Source organism: Pan troglodytes, chromosome 13, assembly GCF_028858775.2.
Source record: "Pan troglodytes isolate AG18354 chromosome 13, NHGRI_mPanTro3-v2.0_pri, whole genome shotgun sequence".
Lineage (NCBI taxonomy): Eukaryota > Metazoa > Chordata > Mammalia > Primates > Hominidae > Pan > Pan troglodytes.
The window spans coordinates 68,903,158-68,924,102 of record NC_072411.2 but is presented as its reverse complement, the minus strand read 5'-3'; the positions used below and the strand labels follow the sequence as shown (position 1 = coordinate 68,924,102).

General features: G+C 37.0%; 1 protein-coding gene across 2 annotated transcripts in view; it reads right to left on the bottom strand.

Moving 5' to 3' along the window:
- Nucleotides 1-19,706, bottom strand: part of XIRP2 (xin actin binding repeat containing 2) — a 372,894-nt gene extending 353,188 nt beyond the window's left edge. The window contains exons 1-3 of one of the 2 annotated variants that reach the window (XM_054679927.2): nucleotides 19,599-19,706; nucleotides 16,621-16,720; nucleotides 1,060-1,485 (exon numbers count right to left, since the gene is read on the bottom strand). In XM_054679927.2, coding sequence (XP_054535902.1) covers nucleotides 1,060-1,467 — 408 coding nt within the window. In that variant the 5' untranslated portion in view covers nucleotides 1,468-1,485; nucleotides 16,621-16,720; nucleotides 19,599-19,706. Of the gene's footprint in view, nucleotides 1-1,059; nucleotides 1,486-16,620; nucleotides 16,721-19,598 lie in introns of those variants that run through there. The other variant, XM_063790543.1, reaches the window with a different exon arrangement.
- Nucleotides 19,707-20,945: the final 1,239 nt, after the last annotated feature.

Here is a 20,945-nt window from a genome sequence, read left to right as displayed (position 1 = left end):
CCCAATAAGACAACTGGAAGCAAGAATTAGTAAAATAATTGATTTTCAAAAATTTTCTATTTCTGTGATGCCTTCTATGAAGGCTAATTATCCATTAACAAGAATACGACTGTGTACCTTTCTGATAAAACTGTCATTAGGTGAAAACCAAATAAAACAAAAAAAAATCAAACAAACAAAAAACGTGGACTTTGCTTTCTAAAGGAAAACCTGAGATCATGTATTAATTCTTTGCAAAATTCAACTATAATTTCTATTATGTACAGGCCCTAATGAGTGTAATAAATTCAAGTAATTCCAGTTGAAATAGTAATTGCTTTTAATTACTGCAAAAGTATAAATGTGGTCTTAGTTAATAAAGTTGCTAATCCTGTTTCCTAAATTTGGCTAAATGTCCTCTTTAGCTAATAGACATATTTTATATGTGACATTATAGTATACCGTAATCACTGAGGAATGATCATCACCTACCACAAAATATTCCAGACTCTACCCTTAGTGTTTAAAATATGTTACCTATAATCTTCATAAGATCCATGTAAAGTAGCAGATTAAGACATTTGTATTTCTAAGGTTAAGTGTCATTCAGCTAGAGAAGTTAATGGCAGGCTTTAGGATTAAAACCTAGATCACTGTGGTTCCAAAGCCTTCATTTATTCCATGTCAGCATCATTACTGATAAATCCTCATAGAGCTTTGGCTAAAAGCAACACCATTTGTTAAATGTTTGAGGCACAAAGAGTGGTTAGAAATTGTTCCTGCCTCTAAGGAATTTACAACGTAGTTGTAGAAATAAGGCACATACATACAGAAACATCAACATAAGAGGGCATATCAATATTGTTTTTATGGAAGAAAAAGGAAGTCAAGTCCACATTGAAGCAGACCTTAGAGAAAATTAATAGGAGAGGATGTCACATTTCACACTGCATTACATATCGGCTTCAGGACATCTGTCTAGAATACTGGCGGGGGGAAAGATTACATGCTTAGTAATAAATGGTAGGCTAGGCAAGGAAGTCATATGTAAACATAGACTCTCAATCAATGGCTCCTTACCTTTCCACCGTACTCAGCTGGTTTGTTTCCACTCTTAGGAGCCTCAAACACACTCCTCAGCTCATCAAGGGCAATGGAAAAGCGCTCAATCCTGCGCCGACTGCTCAGGGAATCCTCCTTCAGCACTTCTGGCTGACCATATTCCCTGGTGTTGTTACTCTTGTCCACAGAATCCTTCTCTTCCGGCTTCGAACTCCACATCTCTTCCCCTGTACTGTAGGGCAGACTTGTGGGATCCAAAGATTGAGGTGCTGATACTACCTCTCCTTCAGGCTCAAGCAATTTGCTTTCCTGAGGCTGGAAAATTGTACAATGGCTGTCCCTGGGATGACACTCACTTCTCTGATAATCACAAGATTCCCATTTCTGCCTCAGGAGGTTGAGGGAGCCCTTCTGCATTGGGAACATGGATGGGTCCAGGTTGTCCTGCAATATCAAAAATCCTTTTATCAATGATACATTCAGGAGTCTGAGTCATTTTCAGACTCAAAATACTCTAGGAGCACCAGCTCTTGGGGTTTGGGTCTTAGTAAAGAAATCCAGCTTTCTTATACAATTCCACACAATTTCTGGCTCTTCACTTCACCCCACAAAGTTATGTAAGTTAAATTAGAATTACACAGGTTATGGAGAGGTGTGGTTTGTATAGCCATGGCAGTTTGAATATAAAGAAACAAAAGTGAAGAACACATGATTTTCTTCCATTTTCCTTTTATTGAAAATCAGCCCACAGTTATTTAAAATATAAAATTTGAACAGTGTTACTTCATTGTTTAGTATATTCTAAGAAAAGGGCAACTTAAAAAGCCTAACAAGAAAGCAAAATGGTTCATTTCCTGCCTGTAACAGTTCAAAATTTCCTTTGGAATTATTGGTTTCTGTTAAAGTCTTACTTCAGAAGTAGTAAACAAATAGCTAATAGTTATTAAGTTTTTGTTGTCAGGCAAAACACTTTGATAATGACTTTACATGTATACCTCATTTTAATCTTAACATTATCACAAAGAGTTAGTTGCTACTATTATTACTATTTTGCAGGTAAGAAAATTAAATAGTAATTTGCCCAGGATTCTGAGTGACAAAGCCTGGATTTGAAATACATCTGTGGAACTCCAGGATCTGCCCTCTTAACAAGTGGAGTTTATCTTTTGTACTTTGAGTTTTCAATTCTCATCTCATTGTGAGACTGATTGGAATTTCACCTTGTTTTAGAGAGTTTTGTGGTACGATAAGGAAGAAAAAAAATGGCAAAGTGTACTCTTACCAGAAACACAAACACACACACACACACACACACACACACATCATGGGCAGCAAGAATTATATGCTAGCACTAATTTTTGCCACAGAAATAGCTACTTCCTGTTCTAACCCAAAATAAATTTTGTTTTTGAAGGATCAGGCATTTTCCTGGAAAAGTATCAGCGCAGTGGGTCTGGTAAACAATACATCAGATGAAGGCTTAGAAAGTGTCTCAGAAGGTCACCTAACACAATAGCTCCAGATTTCTTTGACTACCAGCCACATTATGAATAATATCTTATGCACGGGGACTCAATGCACACATTAGATTAATAAATGTATATATACAAGAAACAAACTTTGTGTTCATTAAACAATAGTTTCCCTAATTATGTGAACTGCCTGGTGATATTTTCTACTCCGAACTCCTTCACTTTTAAAGATAATGTGTGCTGCCCACTAAATTGATGTAATGATGTACTAATGGTTCATGGACTGCTGGATAGCTCCATACTTACAGCAGAAGTTCAGTCCCAGGTTGGGTTTTACTAACTGTGTGACCTTGAAAAATCTTCACTGGTAAAATATACATCATGGCTTTATTTTGAGAAATAAATTTGATGATGCGTATAAAACTTCTAGTGTGTATTCAACACCCCAATAACTGTTAAATCCACTCCCAGCTCTATCTCTGGCTAAAACATCATTTCAATCACTCAAATATTGATACTATACCTCAGCGTCCTAGATGCGAGTGCTTGGAAGACGAAAGGGGGGTATTTTAAGACACAAAGCCATAGACTGAACAGTCAGGAAAATTTGGCCTTAATAATATTGCCAACTGGTAAGTTTGAATTAGTCACTTATTATAAAAAATCTCAATAAAACAGTAGATCAAAGAAGACCTGAATACCTGTTTGGAAAACTGATCAGCATATGTTGAGAATTTAAACAACATATGCTGTTAATGTCTGTGTCTCATATGTGGACGACAGAAAAGACCACATTAACATGGGAATGGTTGAGACGCTGTCACAGCTGGTAGGAGTGACCTCATGAGGTTATTTAATGAAAGAATTGTTTTGGAGCCAACCACACATAGTTGGAAAGGGAAAGCTGAGAGGCAGAAAAACTGGCAAGTTGAGGAGGAAAGCCATTTTCTCCTGTAGAAAAGGAAATCCTAATAATTGAAACTGATTTGGAACATCTGTTTCTGGATCAAGTTGGAATAGACATACTTCTTTCTCTCAATTTCTCCTACTAAATACAGCTAAAACCCCTAGAAATTGGACACATGAAATAAACATGAGGACTTTGAAAAGCAGAGAGAAGGCGAACTGCCTAGGAACCTTGGGACCTGAGGAACAATAAGGCGGTGAATTCCCAGGGATTTCTTTTTGCTTCCTATATAAAGAACTGGTGGTGGGAAGAACCAGTAACTCAGAAAGTCCTAGAGGGGAAGAAAATGAAATTTCCCCAGGAAAACCTGCTTTCTCTAGCCAAATAAGCTGAAAAGTGTCAGCCTAGAAAGACAGGACACTTCTAGGCCACAAGTACCATACTCCAGGCAAACAACATGAAAAACCGCAACTAAACCCTTACTCCCATCAGCAAAGGCTGAGTGGTGAGTGTAAGCTTCTGGCTTTTTGCCCTTTGCTGTCTCTCTCTCCAACTACTTTCATATTAGAGAAGACCAAGTGTGGGGCCAGGATTTTTGTTCCCACTTGATGGTGACGGGGCTCCTCTAGATGTCAGTGGAAGCCATGTGAAGATCCTGTACTTCTACCCCACCTAGCGGTATCAAGATCTTCTCCTCTTCCCTTTGTGTGTCAGAGGACAGAGCTGGTAACTAGAACTTTCTTCATCATCCACTGGTATTGAGGGCTTCCTTCTGGCAATGATGTCAGTGAAGGCTACAAGGAGAGCAATAAAGAGGGGCCTCCCAACTTTCCAGCCAGCAGGGGTGATGGCATTGGAGGAATAATGGGGAGCCCAGTATCCCACCTTCACAAAGCAGTCATTGAACACCCTTCTTCAGGGAGTCAAAGGTCAGAAATACATAAGTAATATGCAGAGTTTCACAACATAAATGACAAAATATCCAAGATACACTTGAAAATCATTCCTATCAAGAGCCACCAAAGACCTAAACCAAAGCAGAAAACAATCAACAGACACCAACACTGTCATGATACAGGTGTTGCAATTATCTCACAAGAATTTTTAAGTAGCCATTACAAAATTGCATTAGTGAAGAATCACAAACATGCTTAAAAAAAAAGTGAAAAAGTGGAAAGCCTTAGCAAACAAATAGAAGACGCAAAGAAGAAACAAATTAAAATTCTAGAATTGAGATAGAAATAACCAACATTTAAAAACTCATTGAATGGACTTAGCAAAATGAAAAGGGCAAAAGCAAAGGATCAGTGAATTTGAAGATACAACGATAGAAAGTATCAAACCTGAACAAAACAGAGAATATAAAGTGAAAAAAGAATAGAAACTAAGAGACAAGTTGGACTATAAAAAAGATCTAAAATTCATGTCATTGGATTTCCAGAAAAAGAGAAAGACAGTGGGGCTTAAAAAATAGTCCAAAAAATTCATGGATAAATTTTTTCCAAATTTGGCAAAAGATAACCACCAACACACATCATAATCTAATTTCAGGAAACAAAATTTAAAAAAAAATCCCGGTAGTCGCTACTCCCAGTTTTATTCCAATTGTAGAAGGTGTGAAACAAAGACAATAGTACCAGCATTCACATTGCGCGGTGGCATAGGATGGTAACGCACTGTGCTGCAAAATTCACCATTACCAATAAGCAACATACCTGTGTCAGTTTTCAATCTATTGCCTCTCAGTTCCAAAAAGCAGTAAGAAAGAAGTGACACCTTGCTTATACAGAAAGAACAATCTGAATGACAGCAAATTTCTCATCAGAAACCATGAAGACCAGAAGGCAAGAGCACAATATTTTTGAAGTGTTAAAAGAAACTAACTGCCAACTCCAAATTCTTTGTCTAACAAAATGATCTTTCAATAACGAAGAAAAAATAAACACATTCTCAGACAAAGGAAAACTAAGAATAATTTGTTGCTGGTAAACCTATCCTAAAAAATTGGCTAACGGGTATTCTTGAATGACAAAGGAAATGATGAAAGAAGGAATCTTGAAATATCAGGAAGGAAGAAAGAATAGAAAGAGGAAAATCATGAAGAAATAATAGTATACATTCTATTCTTTCTCCTTTTGTATTTTCTAAATTATGATTGAAGGTTGAAGCTAGGGGTATAATGTCTGATATTCTCAATATGTGTGGAGAAGTTAACCAACACAATTATATTATAAACTAGGTAGGGAAAAGGGACAAAGGAGGTAAAGTTTCTATACTTCATTCAAACTGTAAAATGCTAATACCAATAGACTGTGATAAGCTTTATGTGTATAACATGTATTTAGGGGAACTACTAAAAATCCGTCATACTTGAGATGTGTTACAAAACACTATAGCTAAATCAAAATGTGTTCTAAGAAATATTTAAGTAACTCATAGAAAGACATGAAAAATGAAAGAGAGAAACACACAACAGAGGGAACGGAGAAGACAAACTTAAATTTCAGACTTGAGCCCCATAATTTCAAATATTACATAAAATGTAAATGGCCAAAGCATAAAAATGAAAAGACAGAGATTGTGGAGTGGATTAAAAACATTATTCAGCTATCCATGTAAGGGTGCTATTCTAAGTGAAAAAAGCCAATCTCAAAAGGTCACATACGATAAAGTACCATTTCAATAACATTCTTGAAATGACAAAATTACAAATGTGCAGAACAGATTAGTGGTTCTCAGGGATTGTGAATGGATGGGACGTGTTGGGGTGGGCTTCACTATAAAGGGGTAACACAGGGAGATCTGTGTGGTAGTAGGAAAGTTCTGTGTCTTCATTGTTGTGGTGGTTACAGGAATCTGCACAGGTGATAAGTGGCACAGTACTATTAGTGTATATGGCGTCAATTTCAATTTCCTGATTTTTATAATGTACTGTAGTTATGTAAGATGGAATTACTGAAGGAAACTAGATAAATCATACAAAAGATCTCTCTGTACTATCTTTGCAATGTCCAATGAATCTATAATTATTTCAAAATAAAATGTTAAAAACTAAATGGATAAAAAAGTGATTAGGTAGTCACTACTCCAAGTTTTACTCCAATTGTAGGAGAAGGTGGGAAACAGACAGTAGTACCAGCATTCACACTGTGCAGTGGCATAGGAAGGCAATGCATTGTGTTGCAAGATCCACTATTATGAATCAGCAACATACCTGTGTGAGTTTTTAATCTACGACCTTTCAGTTCCAATGCACCCTTCAACATATGTTCCTTGATAAATAGCTGAATCCCTTTAAGCACTTCTCATTTAATGTGAGCACAATGTTTAGCTTTCTCAGCAAACACTGGAGGGACATTGCAAGAGGAAGAGTCTTCCTGAAATTTCCTACCTGGGCTGGGTATCAGCAGTCATGAGCATGAGAACACTGTGGAGCCTGTTCAACTACAGCCATAGAATGATCTTATAGCCTGGGCCAGGAAATAACTTCTCTACAGCTCTTTTCTCATGGAAACAAACCATACAGCTGCCTGTGGTCTGGAGGGTCACATAGGGAGCAGTTTTTGATTCTATAAGCCCCTGAGTATCCTGCATGCCACCTGCATGTGTCCTAAGAGATAAATTCAGATCTGCTTCTCTCTCTGCAAGCCCCTGCATAGCCCATGTGCTTTGAAAGTCTATTGCCTAGAGAGGTGTTTCAACCCCCACTGCATGGCCTTGCCACCAGCTGCTATCTGCTTGGCCTGCCTCTGAAAGGTGGTCTATTGCTAGTCTGGAAACTCTGGGTCAGCTCTAGCCTGGCTAAACCAAAAAGCTTCCTGCTCTCCCGTGGGCTGAACCACACCTTCTCCATGAAAGTCTGGATCCTTTGCCAGTTTGTCTTTCCTTGGTGGCTCTCCCTCAGCCTGAGGCTAGTGAATTGACTTTCTTTGTAGCTAATACCTATTCTTCTATCATAGTTGTTAATTCTTTATATTAACTTATTTTGTTTAACTTACGTGTGGCTTCTTTTTCCTGATTGGACCCCGACTGCTACAATACTTTTGCATAATGAGACGTCTGCTCTCTAATTCCAACAGTAGGTCACGGTGATACGTTTTCAGTATTGTTGATGGTGATGCATGCCACCATTCCCTCTATTACCAACAGTTTTGTCATGGGACATGAGATTACAGAAACCCTTCTTCCCATATTCCCTGATCAGGGAATGATAGCAACAGGGCAGTAGGCACACTTCCATAGGGCCATTGAATGCTAGTCTTGCAGAATGTTTTTCAGAAACAGTGCAGAAAGAATTACATGGAAAAATAAGTTTAAGAAGCCTAATAGATATCCGATTCTGGGAGAATTACAACATGCACACCCTTATTAAATGCTTTGAAAAGTCTTTCAGAAAGAAAGAAGTACAAGGACAGTAGTGTGTTGCTTAATGTTCTGAGCAATGTATTGTTTGTCAATTTCATCATTGTGAGAAGATCACAGAGTATACTTACACAAACCTAGAGGGTGTAGCTTAAGGGTATAGCTTACTACACGTCTAGCCAATATGGTATAGCCTTTGCTCCTAGGCTAAAAGCTGTACTGAATGCTGCAGGCAGTATAACACAATAGTAAGTATTTGTGTATCTAAACATAGAAAAGGCACAGTAAAAATATAGTATAAAAGATAAAATGCATTATACCTGTATGGGGAACTTATCATTAATGGAGCTTGCAGGACTAGAAGTTGCTCTGGGTGAGTCAGTGAGTAAATGTGAAGGCCTAGGAAATTACTGTACACTCCTGCTGTAGACTTTATAAACATTATATATACATAGGTGACATTAAATTTATAAAAGAGATTTTTCTTTCTTCAATAACAAATTAACCTTAACTTACTATAGCTTTGTTACTTTATAAACTTTTTAATTTTTAAAACTTTTTGACTCTTTCTTAATAACACTTAGCTTAAAATCCTAAACACATTGTACAACTGTAGAAAATTTTTTCTTTATATCTTTATTTTATAAACTTTTTCTTTTTTTTTTACTTTTTAAAAATTTTTATTAAAAACTAAGACATATACATTATTGGCCTAGGCCTATACAGGGTCAGGATCATCAATATCACTGTCTTTCACCTCCGATATCACTATCTTGTCCCACTGGAAGGTTTTCAGGGGCATGAACATGAAACGGAGCTGTCATCTCCACTGATAATAATGCCTTCTTCTGGAACACCCACTGAAGACCCTGCCTGAGGCTGTTTTGCAGTCAATCTTTTACATATATCTTTTATATTTTTAGAAAAAGTATGCTCTGAAATAACAATTATAAAAACATGGTATAGTAAATACTGGGCAATAGGGATTTTTTTCCTCCGTTATATTCTTAGGGGACCACCACCGTATATGCAGTCTGCCATTAACTGAAATGTTGTTATGTGGCATATAACTGTAGTTCAAAGTTGTCCTTAACTTATTTGTCCAGGGAATCTTTTAGCATAAATTGCTCATAACATCCACAGGTGCAGTCTTCCATTAAAGACATTTTGATAAATGTAGAAATAAAGCAAAATCCACTAATTATAAAAGGCAAGCCTCTGTTTTCTTCTTAGTATATCCAGGTAGTAGTCATGACTTTGGCAAGTTTTTAAAAAGTATTTGTTAATCACTATTATATTTAACAAGTAATTTTTTGGTATTTGTATTCTATTAAAAATTAGCTGGCATCTCTTAAAGACCACATAACAAGCTGCAACATTTGCATATAAAATGAGAAGTCTTTCCCAGCATTCAGAGAATTGCATGCTAAGTCAGAATCTGGGTATGAATGAACAGAGCGTAACGCCTGTGTGTGTTAAAACACAGTTCCAAAACTCATTTAATTTTAAAAAGATTCAGCTGAAATGAATATCCAAAGGGACTACGTAGGTGGCAGGCAGTGACCCTGCAGCAAACGTTGCCAACAGGACACGGCATCCCCTTCTTTCTAATTGAGGAAAGCAAACTTTGATTTACATATAATTTACTTCTGTTCATGGATCCAGAGACCTGTTGTTGGGTATGGTGGGACCCACCTACCACCTTATTTATCCACCTGGGGGAGCAATCCTCAAAAACAACTTGAGATCAGGTGGTTGTCTTTGCTAAGTTAAGCACCAGTATGTGGAGTTATTGAGACTGAGATGTAGCAAGGTAGACTGAGGTAGGATGAAACAAAAAATTGCAAATTGCCATGGAAGCCACAGGATTAACCAATGACCTGAAATGAAGCATCAGGGCATAATACAACCAATGTGGACATTTTAATAAAAATGTTTTGCAGTGTCACATATGGCACGTAAAATGTTTTGCTTCTAATTAAAGTAGTAAACTCTGCATTTTTCCTTGTTAGGAGTTGGCTTGGGTAGTTCGTAGATTTTCAACCATGATTCCCCTCCTTCATCCTCTCTCCAGGATTTAATCACTGTGTCCTTTTAGTCTCTTGCATTTCTTATTTTCTCTCCTGCCACAGGACCTTTGCAAATGCTGTCCTTCTGCGTAAGTACTCTTCTCTCTCCTGTTCTGCTGGTATCCGTTATTTATCCTTCTGTTCTCAGCATAAGGCATGACTACCTCAGGGAAGCATTCCTGACTTACCAAAGGTGATATAGCTCACTATTTTAGCACCCTCAAAATATGTTCTTCTTTGTTCACATTGTCAAAACTACAATTACACATTTGTTTGTGTAGCTATTTTATTAATGTCTGTTTCCTAACTTGAAAATTCTATGTTGGCAAGGTGCATCCCAGTTTTTGTTCAGTAGTTTATCCTTCGCTTCTAACACATTGCCTGGCACAAAATTGGGGCTCAATTAACATTATTAGAATGAAAGGCACAATGCTGAAAAAAGTAGGTTTTCACTATAACCCATCATATGTATAAACATATTTTTTCTTCTCATATTAGAATTAATACTTGGAGCAATAGTTCCCCTGGGATTCACCCCAACTCAGTAGATATTAAGAGCAATTCAATTAGTGCATTTTTAATATGTACCTGAGGTGATTTTAAGGAAGGTGGCCTGAAATCTATAGTTTAAGAAACACTAATAAAGAGAATAATAGCTTACATGGACTTAAGAAAGGAAATCTGCCAAGATTTAGTACATACATGGAGCTGACATTCACGTTGGGATTCTAAAGAGTTTATTTCACGTTCCTGCCAGGTGATCTGCTATCTTGTATAAAAGAGTGTCAGGTCTTCAGAGAGAGAATTTGTAAGTAAGGGAAGGAAAGAAACCCTTGGTCAAAGCTAAGTTGTCCATGTATTAAAGACTGCATGTTTACAAAAGTGTTCTAATATTTTTTGATCTCTGTCATTGTAAGAATTATCTCCTGCCTCTATTATTGTAACTTTGAGTTTATGTCTAATTATAATGATAATGTTAGGTTTGTGGCCCATTGCATTAAACAAAAAGAATGATCACAATTTTGCCTGTCAAGCATACCAATCCACTCAGAGAAAAATTATGTTTGACTAAGTCTTGGGGAGAAGAAAAATTACCAAATGCTTCCCTGTTCCACTGAAAATCCCTAAAGTTAATTTTAAACAAGCTTTGTAAATAGTCTCATATGGTTGATTTACTAAGATTTCTTGGTCATGACTCTTGTTTCTTGTATTTGAGGACATGTTTTTGTACATTACTAACAACATTTCAAGTTTAAAGCATAGTTATGTATCAATTTGAAACACATGTTCAAATCTAAGAAATCTATGATTATTACAGAATGATAGTGAATGAAGAGTTTTAAGCATGGCAAGATTGACAACGGCACTGACACTTTTGATCTCTATTTATAAAAAGGAAAATGTGCCCAGAAATAATAATTTAATAGAAGAATATTCTTTAATATATGCAAATGTGCCTTGCAAGGTTTCAATAGTCATTACAGATAGTAAAAAAGGAAATGCTTCAAAGTGAGGGAGATGTTTTACTAAATGATGGTCTGGCCACACAATGAAATGATGTAGCCATGTGAAATGGTAAATATAAAGACAATGCAGAACCAATGAAATCAGTATATGATATAAAATTGGGTAAAGAGATACGCAGAAAGGAATGTATTGCATGACTTCAAAATATATGCATATGTTCAAGAACTGAAAGTATTTTTTTAAATGCAAATAATTTTTTTGGTGTATTGGGATTGAGGCAGTTGGCTTTTCTACATTTTTGAAGAGAAAATAAATGCCATCTTTATCAGCATTGGTTTAAACTGTTTTCTTCCTTCCACAGAAGGAAAAAGCCTTTTAAAACAATTATGGATTTTTCTGGAATATTTTTAAATTTCCTACCAATTACTCTAATATTTATAGCATCAAATTCCAATATTCTCACTTTTCACTACCAGAGAATGACCACTGAAGGTAATTTAAACCCAAGAGTCAGTTTACTGCAGTCATTCTGTTTTAAATTACAGCACACGCAAACCCTCTCTAGAACCAGCATGCGATCCCTCTCTTTTCCCTCTGGTGGTCTTTTGTGTGTGTGTGTGTGTGTGTGTGTGTGTGTGTGTGTGTGTGTGTGTGTATACATATATACATGTGTATACACACATATATATACACATATATACATATATACACATAAATATATATATATACACACATACATATATATATAAAACATATATTATAACATATCATAGAAGTTATATATATATATATCTTCTATGAAATGATCTCTGAGGCTGACTGCAAGTGATGTCATTTTTCATTGCTCCAAAATTGTAGCATTCTATGTCAAGTAACCCATCAAAGGTTATTTCAGAAAAGAACACAAACTTCAGCTCTGGGAACCTAAGAAGCCTCAACATATTTGCTGTGGGGACCTGGATGGAAGGCCTTTTACTGAAATTCACAGGAAGCCTCTCCTCAGATGCAGGCAGGTGAAGCTCTGCAGGAGAGTGTTTAACCTTGTTTTACTCTATGCAATAATTTTTAAAGTTGGCTTTGAAATTCTGAAAACACAGCAGGCTGCAAAGGGTCTGGATTGCATGCCAGAGCTGTTTCATAGAATAATTTCAGTCACAAAGCAATTGACTTTTTTCATGAAAGATCAACACATGTCTCTTTTCATTCCCATTGTTTCTGTGATTTCTACCTGCTCTGTTTCCCAACACCCACCATACTCCGGCCCAGCGTGCTTTGGAGATCACAGCATTTTCTGAGGCCCTTTAAACATGACTTTAAATATTTTTTCAGGTATAATTCAACAAGTACAATAGCAACTAGAATTCTAAAATATTTTTGTTAATCAGAATGAAGGCTGTGCCAATTTGAGAATAAAAAACATCAGAATGGAATAAAAAGGTATTGTTGGATAGAAATTTTTCTAGTGGGTTTCTCATCTTTGGAAACTACAACATGTGTCTGCAGGGGGAAAATATTTTGCAATATAATTCTAGCATCCTTCAAAATAGTAGTTAATGATCCCAATAAGATGACAGAACAGACTAAGATTGTGAGGCATATCAGCATCGGCAAGCTGAAGGTTCAAACTACAAAACAAAAGGTTTCCAAGAACCTGCCAAATTTATGTTGTCACTAAGCCAGATTCTCTGCCAAGGAAATCCTCAGTCTTGCAACTGTAGAAAGCAAGTTAAGGTGAGGTAAATATGTCAAACTAGCACCTTCTGACAAGGGTAAGAATCCCAAGGATTATGTTTATAATGCTAATATTAGTGTAATTTAACTTATTTTCATGCTTTGGTTACATTTTCTGTTACCAAGCTTTCAGAATTTTTGTTGTGATTAAGAAAGATTATCAGACAACAATTTTTTTTTCAGAGAAAAAAAATCAAAAGACAACAACTGAAAGTGTTTTTCCAAATAAAGCAAGTAATTGATCTTTTCTGGGAGGGAAATTTTAATTAGTTTTGGCAGATAGTTGCTCAATATCTATCTGATAAGAAAGTGAAAGAAATTAGTTAAGAGATTCAAAGAAATGGCATTTTCAATATTAAGGAAAAAACTTAACTAAAGCTTTATTATTATATATTGTCAATTACATTAACTTTTCCAGCTATGCTAGGTTTACCAGAACAATTAATTTTTCTGCCAAAAATGTAGCTAACATAGTACATTACTTAATTTCCCACTAATAGGATGCATGCATAATTCATATATGTAAAAAAGAGATAGGAAAAATGCATTTGTTTATTTTTCTTTCTTTTATCTCCACATTCACATTTATTAAGTGAACCAGCTAAGGCACCTTGCTAAGACAAGTTATTAGAAGAATTTATGAAGTTGTATATTTGCAATAAGCTTACTTACCGCCATGTCCTTTTCTGTCAAATTTCTGTCCTGTGATTCAGCTACCACAGTCACGTATCCATTAAAGGAAAACACAAATTTAACAGTTCTTTAACTTACTGATCTCATCTAACTAATGAACATCAAGCATGATGGACATACGTCGCCAGATAGCAGCTACAAGACACCAAATCTCTCATAGCCAGCTCTGGGAGCTGCATTATTTAGTAAGTCATGGAAGAGAGAAGTGCACCCTCAACCATAACCCCTGTTTGTGCTAGGTACTCAGCTTACAAGTTTACTCGTTAAAGGCTGATTGAAGCAGCTTTTGTTTCCAAATTCTATAGAAAAATAAACTCATCCTTAGTAAAAGGACCCATCTCAGAGTCCCAGAAAACTCTCTGGAGGATATGGGTAATTAGTATTTAACAAAACAAGAAATTTGTTAAATATTTCATGGATTATCCCAAGCAGGCTGAGTACCAGACAATACCTGTTATTTAGGACAAAGCTGATGATCTGTCATATCAGCTTCTGCTATACCCACATACAGAATACATCTGTAATAAAAGAAGCATGCAAAATTTGCTCTCGTGAAATTTCAAATATGAATATCAGTGTGAATAATAAAAATAAAAACAAAGTTTTAGAGTTTACTATTGAGAGCTGTCAAAAATTATAAAACATAAATCCAGACTTCAGGGATTTACAGTCTGTTCAGATGCTCTGGTTCTCACCTTTTCTGTGCACCAACATCACCTGAGATGTCCTTAGCACTGCAGATTGTTAAGGGCCCACTCGGGGAGTTTCAGCTAGTTTCAAGGTCTGGAATTTGAACTGGGAACTGGCCTTCTTAGAAAGCACCAAGAGGTGATTCTGATGCCCGAAGTCTATGAACCCACAGTTAAAAAATAAAACTTAGGGGCCAGGCACGGTGGCTCATGCCTGTAATCCCAGCAGTTTGGGAGGCTGAGGTGGGAGGATCATGAGATCAGAAGATCGAGACCATCCTGGCTAACACGGTGAAACCCCATCTCTACTAAAAAACAAAAAATTAGCCAGCATGGTGGCACGTGCCTGTAATCCCAGCTACTCGGGAGGCTGAGGCAGGAGAATCGCTTGAACCTGGGAGGTGGAGGTTGCAGTGAGCCGAGATCACACCACTATGCTCCAGTCTGGGTGACAGAGCAAGACTCTGTCTCAAATAAAATAAAATAAAATAAAACTAAAAAGTAAATAAAACTTAGCTACATCAACAGAAATATTAATGAACTGGAGAAGACACAACACCATTCATTAATTCAATACCTGCTTGAGGATTGCTTGCTATGGAGAAGGTGCTGTGCTAAGTACTCATGAAGCCTTCATAAAACAACATATACAAACAGAAAATCACAAATGTTGACAAGGGTGTGTAGAAATTTGAACCCCTGTGCATTGCTGTAGGCAATGTAAATGATGCAGCTTTCCTGAAGACACTATGGTGGTTTCTTAAGAAATGCAACATACAACTACCTTATGACCCAGCAATTCTATGTATCGATATGTAGCTAAAAGCTTTGAAAGTAGAAACTCAAACAAATACTAGCACAGCAATGTCCACAGCAACATTATTCACAATAGCAAAAATTGGAAACAACCCAAATGCCCCTGTATAGCAAATGGATAAACAAAACGTGGTGTATATATACAATGGAATATTTAGTCTTAAAAAGAGGAAATTTTGGCATATAATGCAATGTGGATGAAACTTAAAGATATTATATTAACTGAAGTCAGTTACAAATAATAAAATATTATGTGATCCCACTACTACATAGTACATAGAATAGTCAAATTCATGAAGACAGAATGTCAAATAGTGGTTACTGGGGACTGAGAGGAGAGAGAAATGGGGAATTATTTTTTTATTAATGAGTACATAGTTCTCAGTTTGGGATGCTGAAAGAGTTCTGGAGATGGATTGTGGTGATGACTGTACACCAGTGTGAAAGTACTTAATGTCCCTGAGTGGTACACAGACGCTCCTCAATTTATGAGACTCTGTACTAATAAACCCATTGTAAATTGAAAATATCATAAATTAAAAATGCATTTAATATGCCTCACCCACAGATCATTACAGTTTAGCCTAGCCCACCTTAAACGTGTTCGGTATACTTACATTAGCCTACAGAAGGCAAAATCAGCTAAGCCTATCTTAAAATGCAGTGTAGAATACATCATGTAATTTATTGAATACTCTACTGAAAGTGTAACACAGAATGGTTGTATGGGTACAAATTCAAAATTTGAAGTACAGTTTCTACTAAATGCATGTCACTTTTACACCATCATAAAGTGAAAAGTCATTCAATCAAACCAGTAAGTTGGGGAAAGTGTATACTTAAATATGTTTAAAATTGTAAATTCCATGTTATTTATATTTTACCACAAGAAAACAACTGACAAAAACATGTCATTAAAAATCATGAAAACGGTGATCAGGACGTGTAGAACGTACACTGGTAAATGTCTGTTATGATAAAATAAAATAGGCTTCCTAATGAAGATAATTTTTGTGCATGTTGAATGCAAAGGGATCCAACCTCTGGTGCCTCTCCTCTCCATCCTCCAACACACACAAATTAAAGGGAAATTGCAAGTTGGCAATTTGTTATATAACACAAATATCAGCTCATCTGAGACATGACAGTAGATAGAATCAGATATTGCTAAAATTTTCTCAGTAATGAGAAAACTATTTATAAGATTTTTTCTTTGAGCAATGAACAACAATAACAACAAAAATAAAATTAAAATTACATCCTTATTCAATAAATACATGACATTGAGACTGAGAGGGGTGCAGTTGGATGATGTGAAAATATGGATGTGCAGCTTATAGTGTAGCAGCAAAAACTACAGAAGCAGGGCTTACCACACCAAGACTGTTGTTGAAGATTTTCTATTTAGCACCATATGGCCTTGAGCTTTGGTTTCCCTTAGGATAAAATGGGACTCGTAATGCCTTTCCTGACCTGAAATTAGAGGGAATACATGCAACTTTGAAAAAGTGTTGCAAAATATCAGAATAATTTATTTATGCAGTACTAGAAATGGTTCAATAGAGACTTGTGGGTTTTTTTTTCTTTTGAAATACACTAATTGAACACTATGGTAATACTAATTAAAACATATTTAAAATTTTCCTGTAAGGTTGTAAATTCATTTTAAATTTACAAAATTGAATTAATTTTAAATATTTAATGCAGACAAATTATCTATTAAGGGTAGATTTGATTTTCAGAAATAGAGTTAGCCTAAGACCATTAAAATGGAATAAAATGGTTCATTTTATGCTCTTTGAAAACTCCCAGAAATGCTCAGATGAGGGCCAGCTGTCCAGAGTGGCAAACGTGTTCTTGATATTAAGGTCAGTTCCCTTGTTCTCTCAGGGTCTTAGTTTCTTTACACATATATAAATCAGGTGGTCATTTATGGTGTTTCAGTTTAAAATAGTTTGGGTATAGGGGCTCATGCCTATAATCCCAGTGCTTTGGGAGGTCAAGGCAGGAGGACTGCTTGAGGCCAGGTTTTCCAGACAAGCCTGGGCAGCACAGCAAGACCCCATCTCTACAAAAAATTAAAAAAAAAATAGCTGAACATGGTATTGTGTACCTGTAGTCCCAGTTACATGGGAGGGAGAGACAGGAAAAACCCTTGAGTCCAGGAGTTTGAGGCTGCAGTGAGCTATTATCCTGCCACTGCACTCCAGACTGGGGACAGGGTGAGACTGTCTCTGATATGGTTTGGCTCTGTGTCCCCAGTCAAATCTCATCTCACATTGTAATTCCCATGTGTCAGGGAGGGACCTGGTGGGAGGTGATTGGATCACTGGGGTGGCTTCCTTCATGCTGTTCTCCTGACAGTGAGTGAGTTCTCATGAGATCTGGTGGTTTTAGAGTGGCAGTTCCCCCCGTGCTCTTGCTCTCGCCTGCCACCATGTAAGATGTGCCTTGTTTCCCCTTTACCTTCTGCCATGATTGTAAGTTTCCTTAGGCCTCCCAGCCATGTGTAATTGTGCATCAATTACCTCTTTCTTTATAAATTTCCCAGTCTCAAGTATTCTTTACAGCAGTGTAAAAGTGGACTAATACAGTTTTTTAAAAAAGAAAAAAACATATATATGTCCCAGTTTATTCTCTAAGTGTAATGGCAATAGTAGAAAGTATGAAACAGTCTGGCTTTTCTAAAACTTCCACTTCTTTACCTTTACATGTTCAGGACCCCTGGCCTGAGGGGTGACGTCAAACATTCTGGGTCCTATTTTGGGACACTGATTTGGATAATGAAGACTGACAATCTACAATCCCTGGTGGATGTCACAAAGCTGCTCAGGATAAGGCACTGTTGTAGTCTCTTGGGGAAATGATACATTAGGTTAGATCCAGGTGGTGCTGCTGCAGTCACCAGAGCTGCAATGCCTAAAGGAGGGAGAATGGGAGGCCACAAAAGCCAGGCCAGGAAGTAAAGCAGCCCTTAGGAGGTCGACACACAGCTCCAGGCTGAGAAGCAGAAGGCCATGGAAGAAGAATAACAAGGAGAAGAAGGTGGAGATGGGGCTTACCCCAAAAAGGGGAAGAAATCTAGACTTTTGAGAGAATGAAAATGAAGAAAATGACTACCAGCAAAAGCACAAAGGCATGGAAGGACTCATCAACATCAAGAACCCCAAGCAGGTAGGATAGACAACCAGAAAGGTCAAACAAGTGGATCTGGACAGGCTAAAGGAGCTTTTAAAGAGAAAATGCACTAGCAGGGAAGACAGAGCAAGCCAAGGTGGGCCTTGCCTGGCTGGTGATCATCTGGAAACAGTGGGAGAAGGCTGCCAGGAAGAAGGAAGTGGAGAGGAGAGCAAAATATGGTGCCACATTGTTGGGAAAATGAACATGGTTGCTCCCCTTGAATAAATAAACGCCACCTGCAGGAGGAGAGGCCAGGGACCTGGGCCAGAACCTCTGCTGTGTCTCACCTACCCTGTGCCCTGGCTCCGCTGCAGCAGCCCTTCAAGGCCAGAAGCCCCATGGCCTGGGACATCCTCTTCATCTTGGCACAGAAATTGTTTAGGGAGGTGTCTGGGGGCGAGTGGGGAGAGAGTGGAGGAGGGACAGCTGTCATCTCTGAGACAGAAAGATGCAGGAAAGCATTTCATATGTAACAATTTGAATGTTTTTTGCTGTTTTTAGAATTCAGAACCCTTGTTGGAGTGCCTGAGAAGTGGGGTAAGACGAGCTTCCATTTGTCTGCTAGATCGCATGTTAGTGGGCGGTTGTGCCAGGAGGCAGCTGCTGAGGGGTTTGCAACAACCACCCTGGTCTATGTGCCTGAATGCTCATTCAGAATGGGGCTGTCAGCTGCAGGCTCATGCCCTTGGGTCCCTGAGGGTCATGGCTTTGTCCCTGGCGAGTCCTCTCTGACCTGACTCAATGGAACGAAGGAAGAAGGAAGAAAGCAGAATTACCCAGATGCTTTCTTTGGGTGATGCTGTTTTTGTTAAATTTCTTCCCCAGAAGTCCCTATCTTTCAGTGTCCAAAAATATAATATATAGCCAAACTTACGTGTTTTGAGTCTGAGAGATTAACTATTTTTTCCCTGGGCACATTGCTGCCCCAGATTAAATTGTTTCTTAGTTAGAAAAACAAATGAATAACTAGAGATTCTAGCAGCAGTGTCTGTCACTAAGCGCTAGCCTGAATTTGTTGATGATGCTGTGATTCTATGCTAATTTAATGTATATTACTTAAAGGAAATAGGGAGAGAGAGGCAAAATAGTGTCCTGTCAGAAACTATCAAAGAGAAGCATGTATGTGTAGAAAAAATTATGAAAGAAGTGGTTTTTCTTAGGAAAATCTTACCTTTTTTCTACATGTCCCAGTCCCTACCAGATGTTCCCTTTTGTCTGCCTAGAGACCTGCCAGATTTCTCCAAATAATCCTGACTTCCTGGATACACTCACATAGAAACAGGTTGGGTTCTAGAAGAATTTGTCTGCTCCGTGTTCCATCAGAATCAGATTATCTCATTATTTTGGAACAAGTTAATCTGCTGCAGATGAATTAATGAATGCTGCTGAGTTAGCTATTATCATTTTTTTCCTACATATTCTTAAAGGTATGTTTTAACCCAAAGACCCATAGTGACCAATGGCTCACTCTATGGCTGAGCTACACTTTAATTATCACTGTGCCTCAGGTTCCATACATATAAAAATAAACCTAATATTTAATTCAAAGTCATTTGTGAGGGGTTGGGACACCTGAGAATTTTGGATAATGATCATGAACATAGAGTCCAGATTCAAACCAAATGGCTTCAAATTCCTACTCAAACACTAGTATATGACATTAGAAGCATTATTTAATATATCCAAACATTAGTTTCCTCACTTGAAAATGGGGATGATAATAGTATGTTCTAACTATACTGTTCTGAGATGAACAAAATAAATGAAATCACGTTCATAAAGAACTTAGGATAGTGCTTGGTATGAAGCAAGTGATCAGCGGATGTCAGCTTTTATTAGCAGTATTTAAGTATAGTTATTTGCACCCAAAAAGTGCTTAGCGATATCAGTTATCATCTTCTACAAATTATAGGAGACCACAGCTTCTGAGATAATTTTATTGTATTTTACATATAGTAAGCTATATACTATTTCAAATAAGTGAAGTCTTTCTCTTCACAGACTATAATTGCAGAGTCTAATGTGATTCTTATTTGGTCATCTAATAGCTCTTTGTTCCAAACTGGGGTTTTTATATATAAGGGGTTCAGTGATATACTACTAAAGACAATGGTGATTTTTTTGCATAAAGGAATTCAATAGCAGAAATGCATTTTAATATAAATAAAATTATATTAAAATAAATTTATTTTAAATTAAATTTATTTATATTAAAATAAAATTAAATCTTACATCTTTAATCAATGAATTTTCATACATAAAAATGACCATAAATTATATAAATAACTGCAGTGCTTAGCCAGTATTCAAACTGTAGGTTTCAGAAATCTTGTTTGAAAGCTTAAAATATAGGGCAGTTATGATATGGTATTTGGAGACAATACAGGGTGTGATATAAAGGTTCGACTACAAGGCTAATGTTATAAACTGGTCACATTTTGAACTGCAAATTCTGGTGACTTAATTATTTTTCCAAGAGTTTGCCAAAGTCAGTAAAGAACAATTAGCTCAACATCTA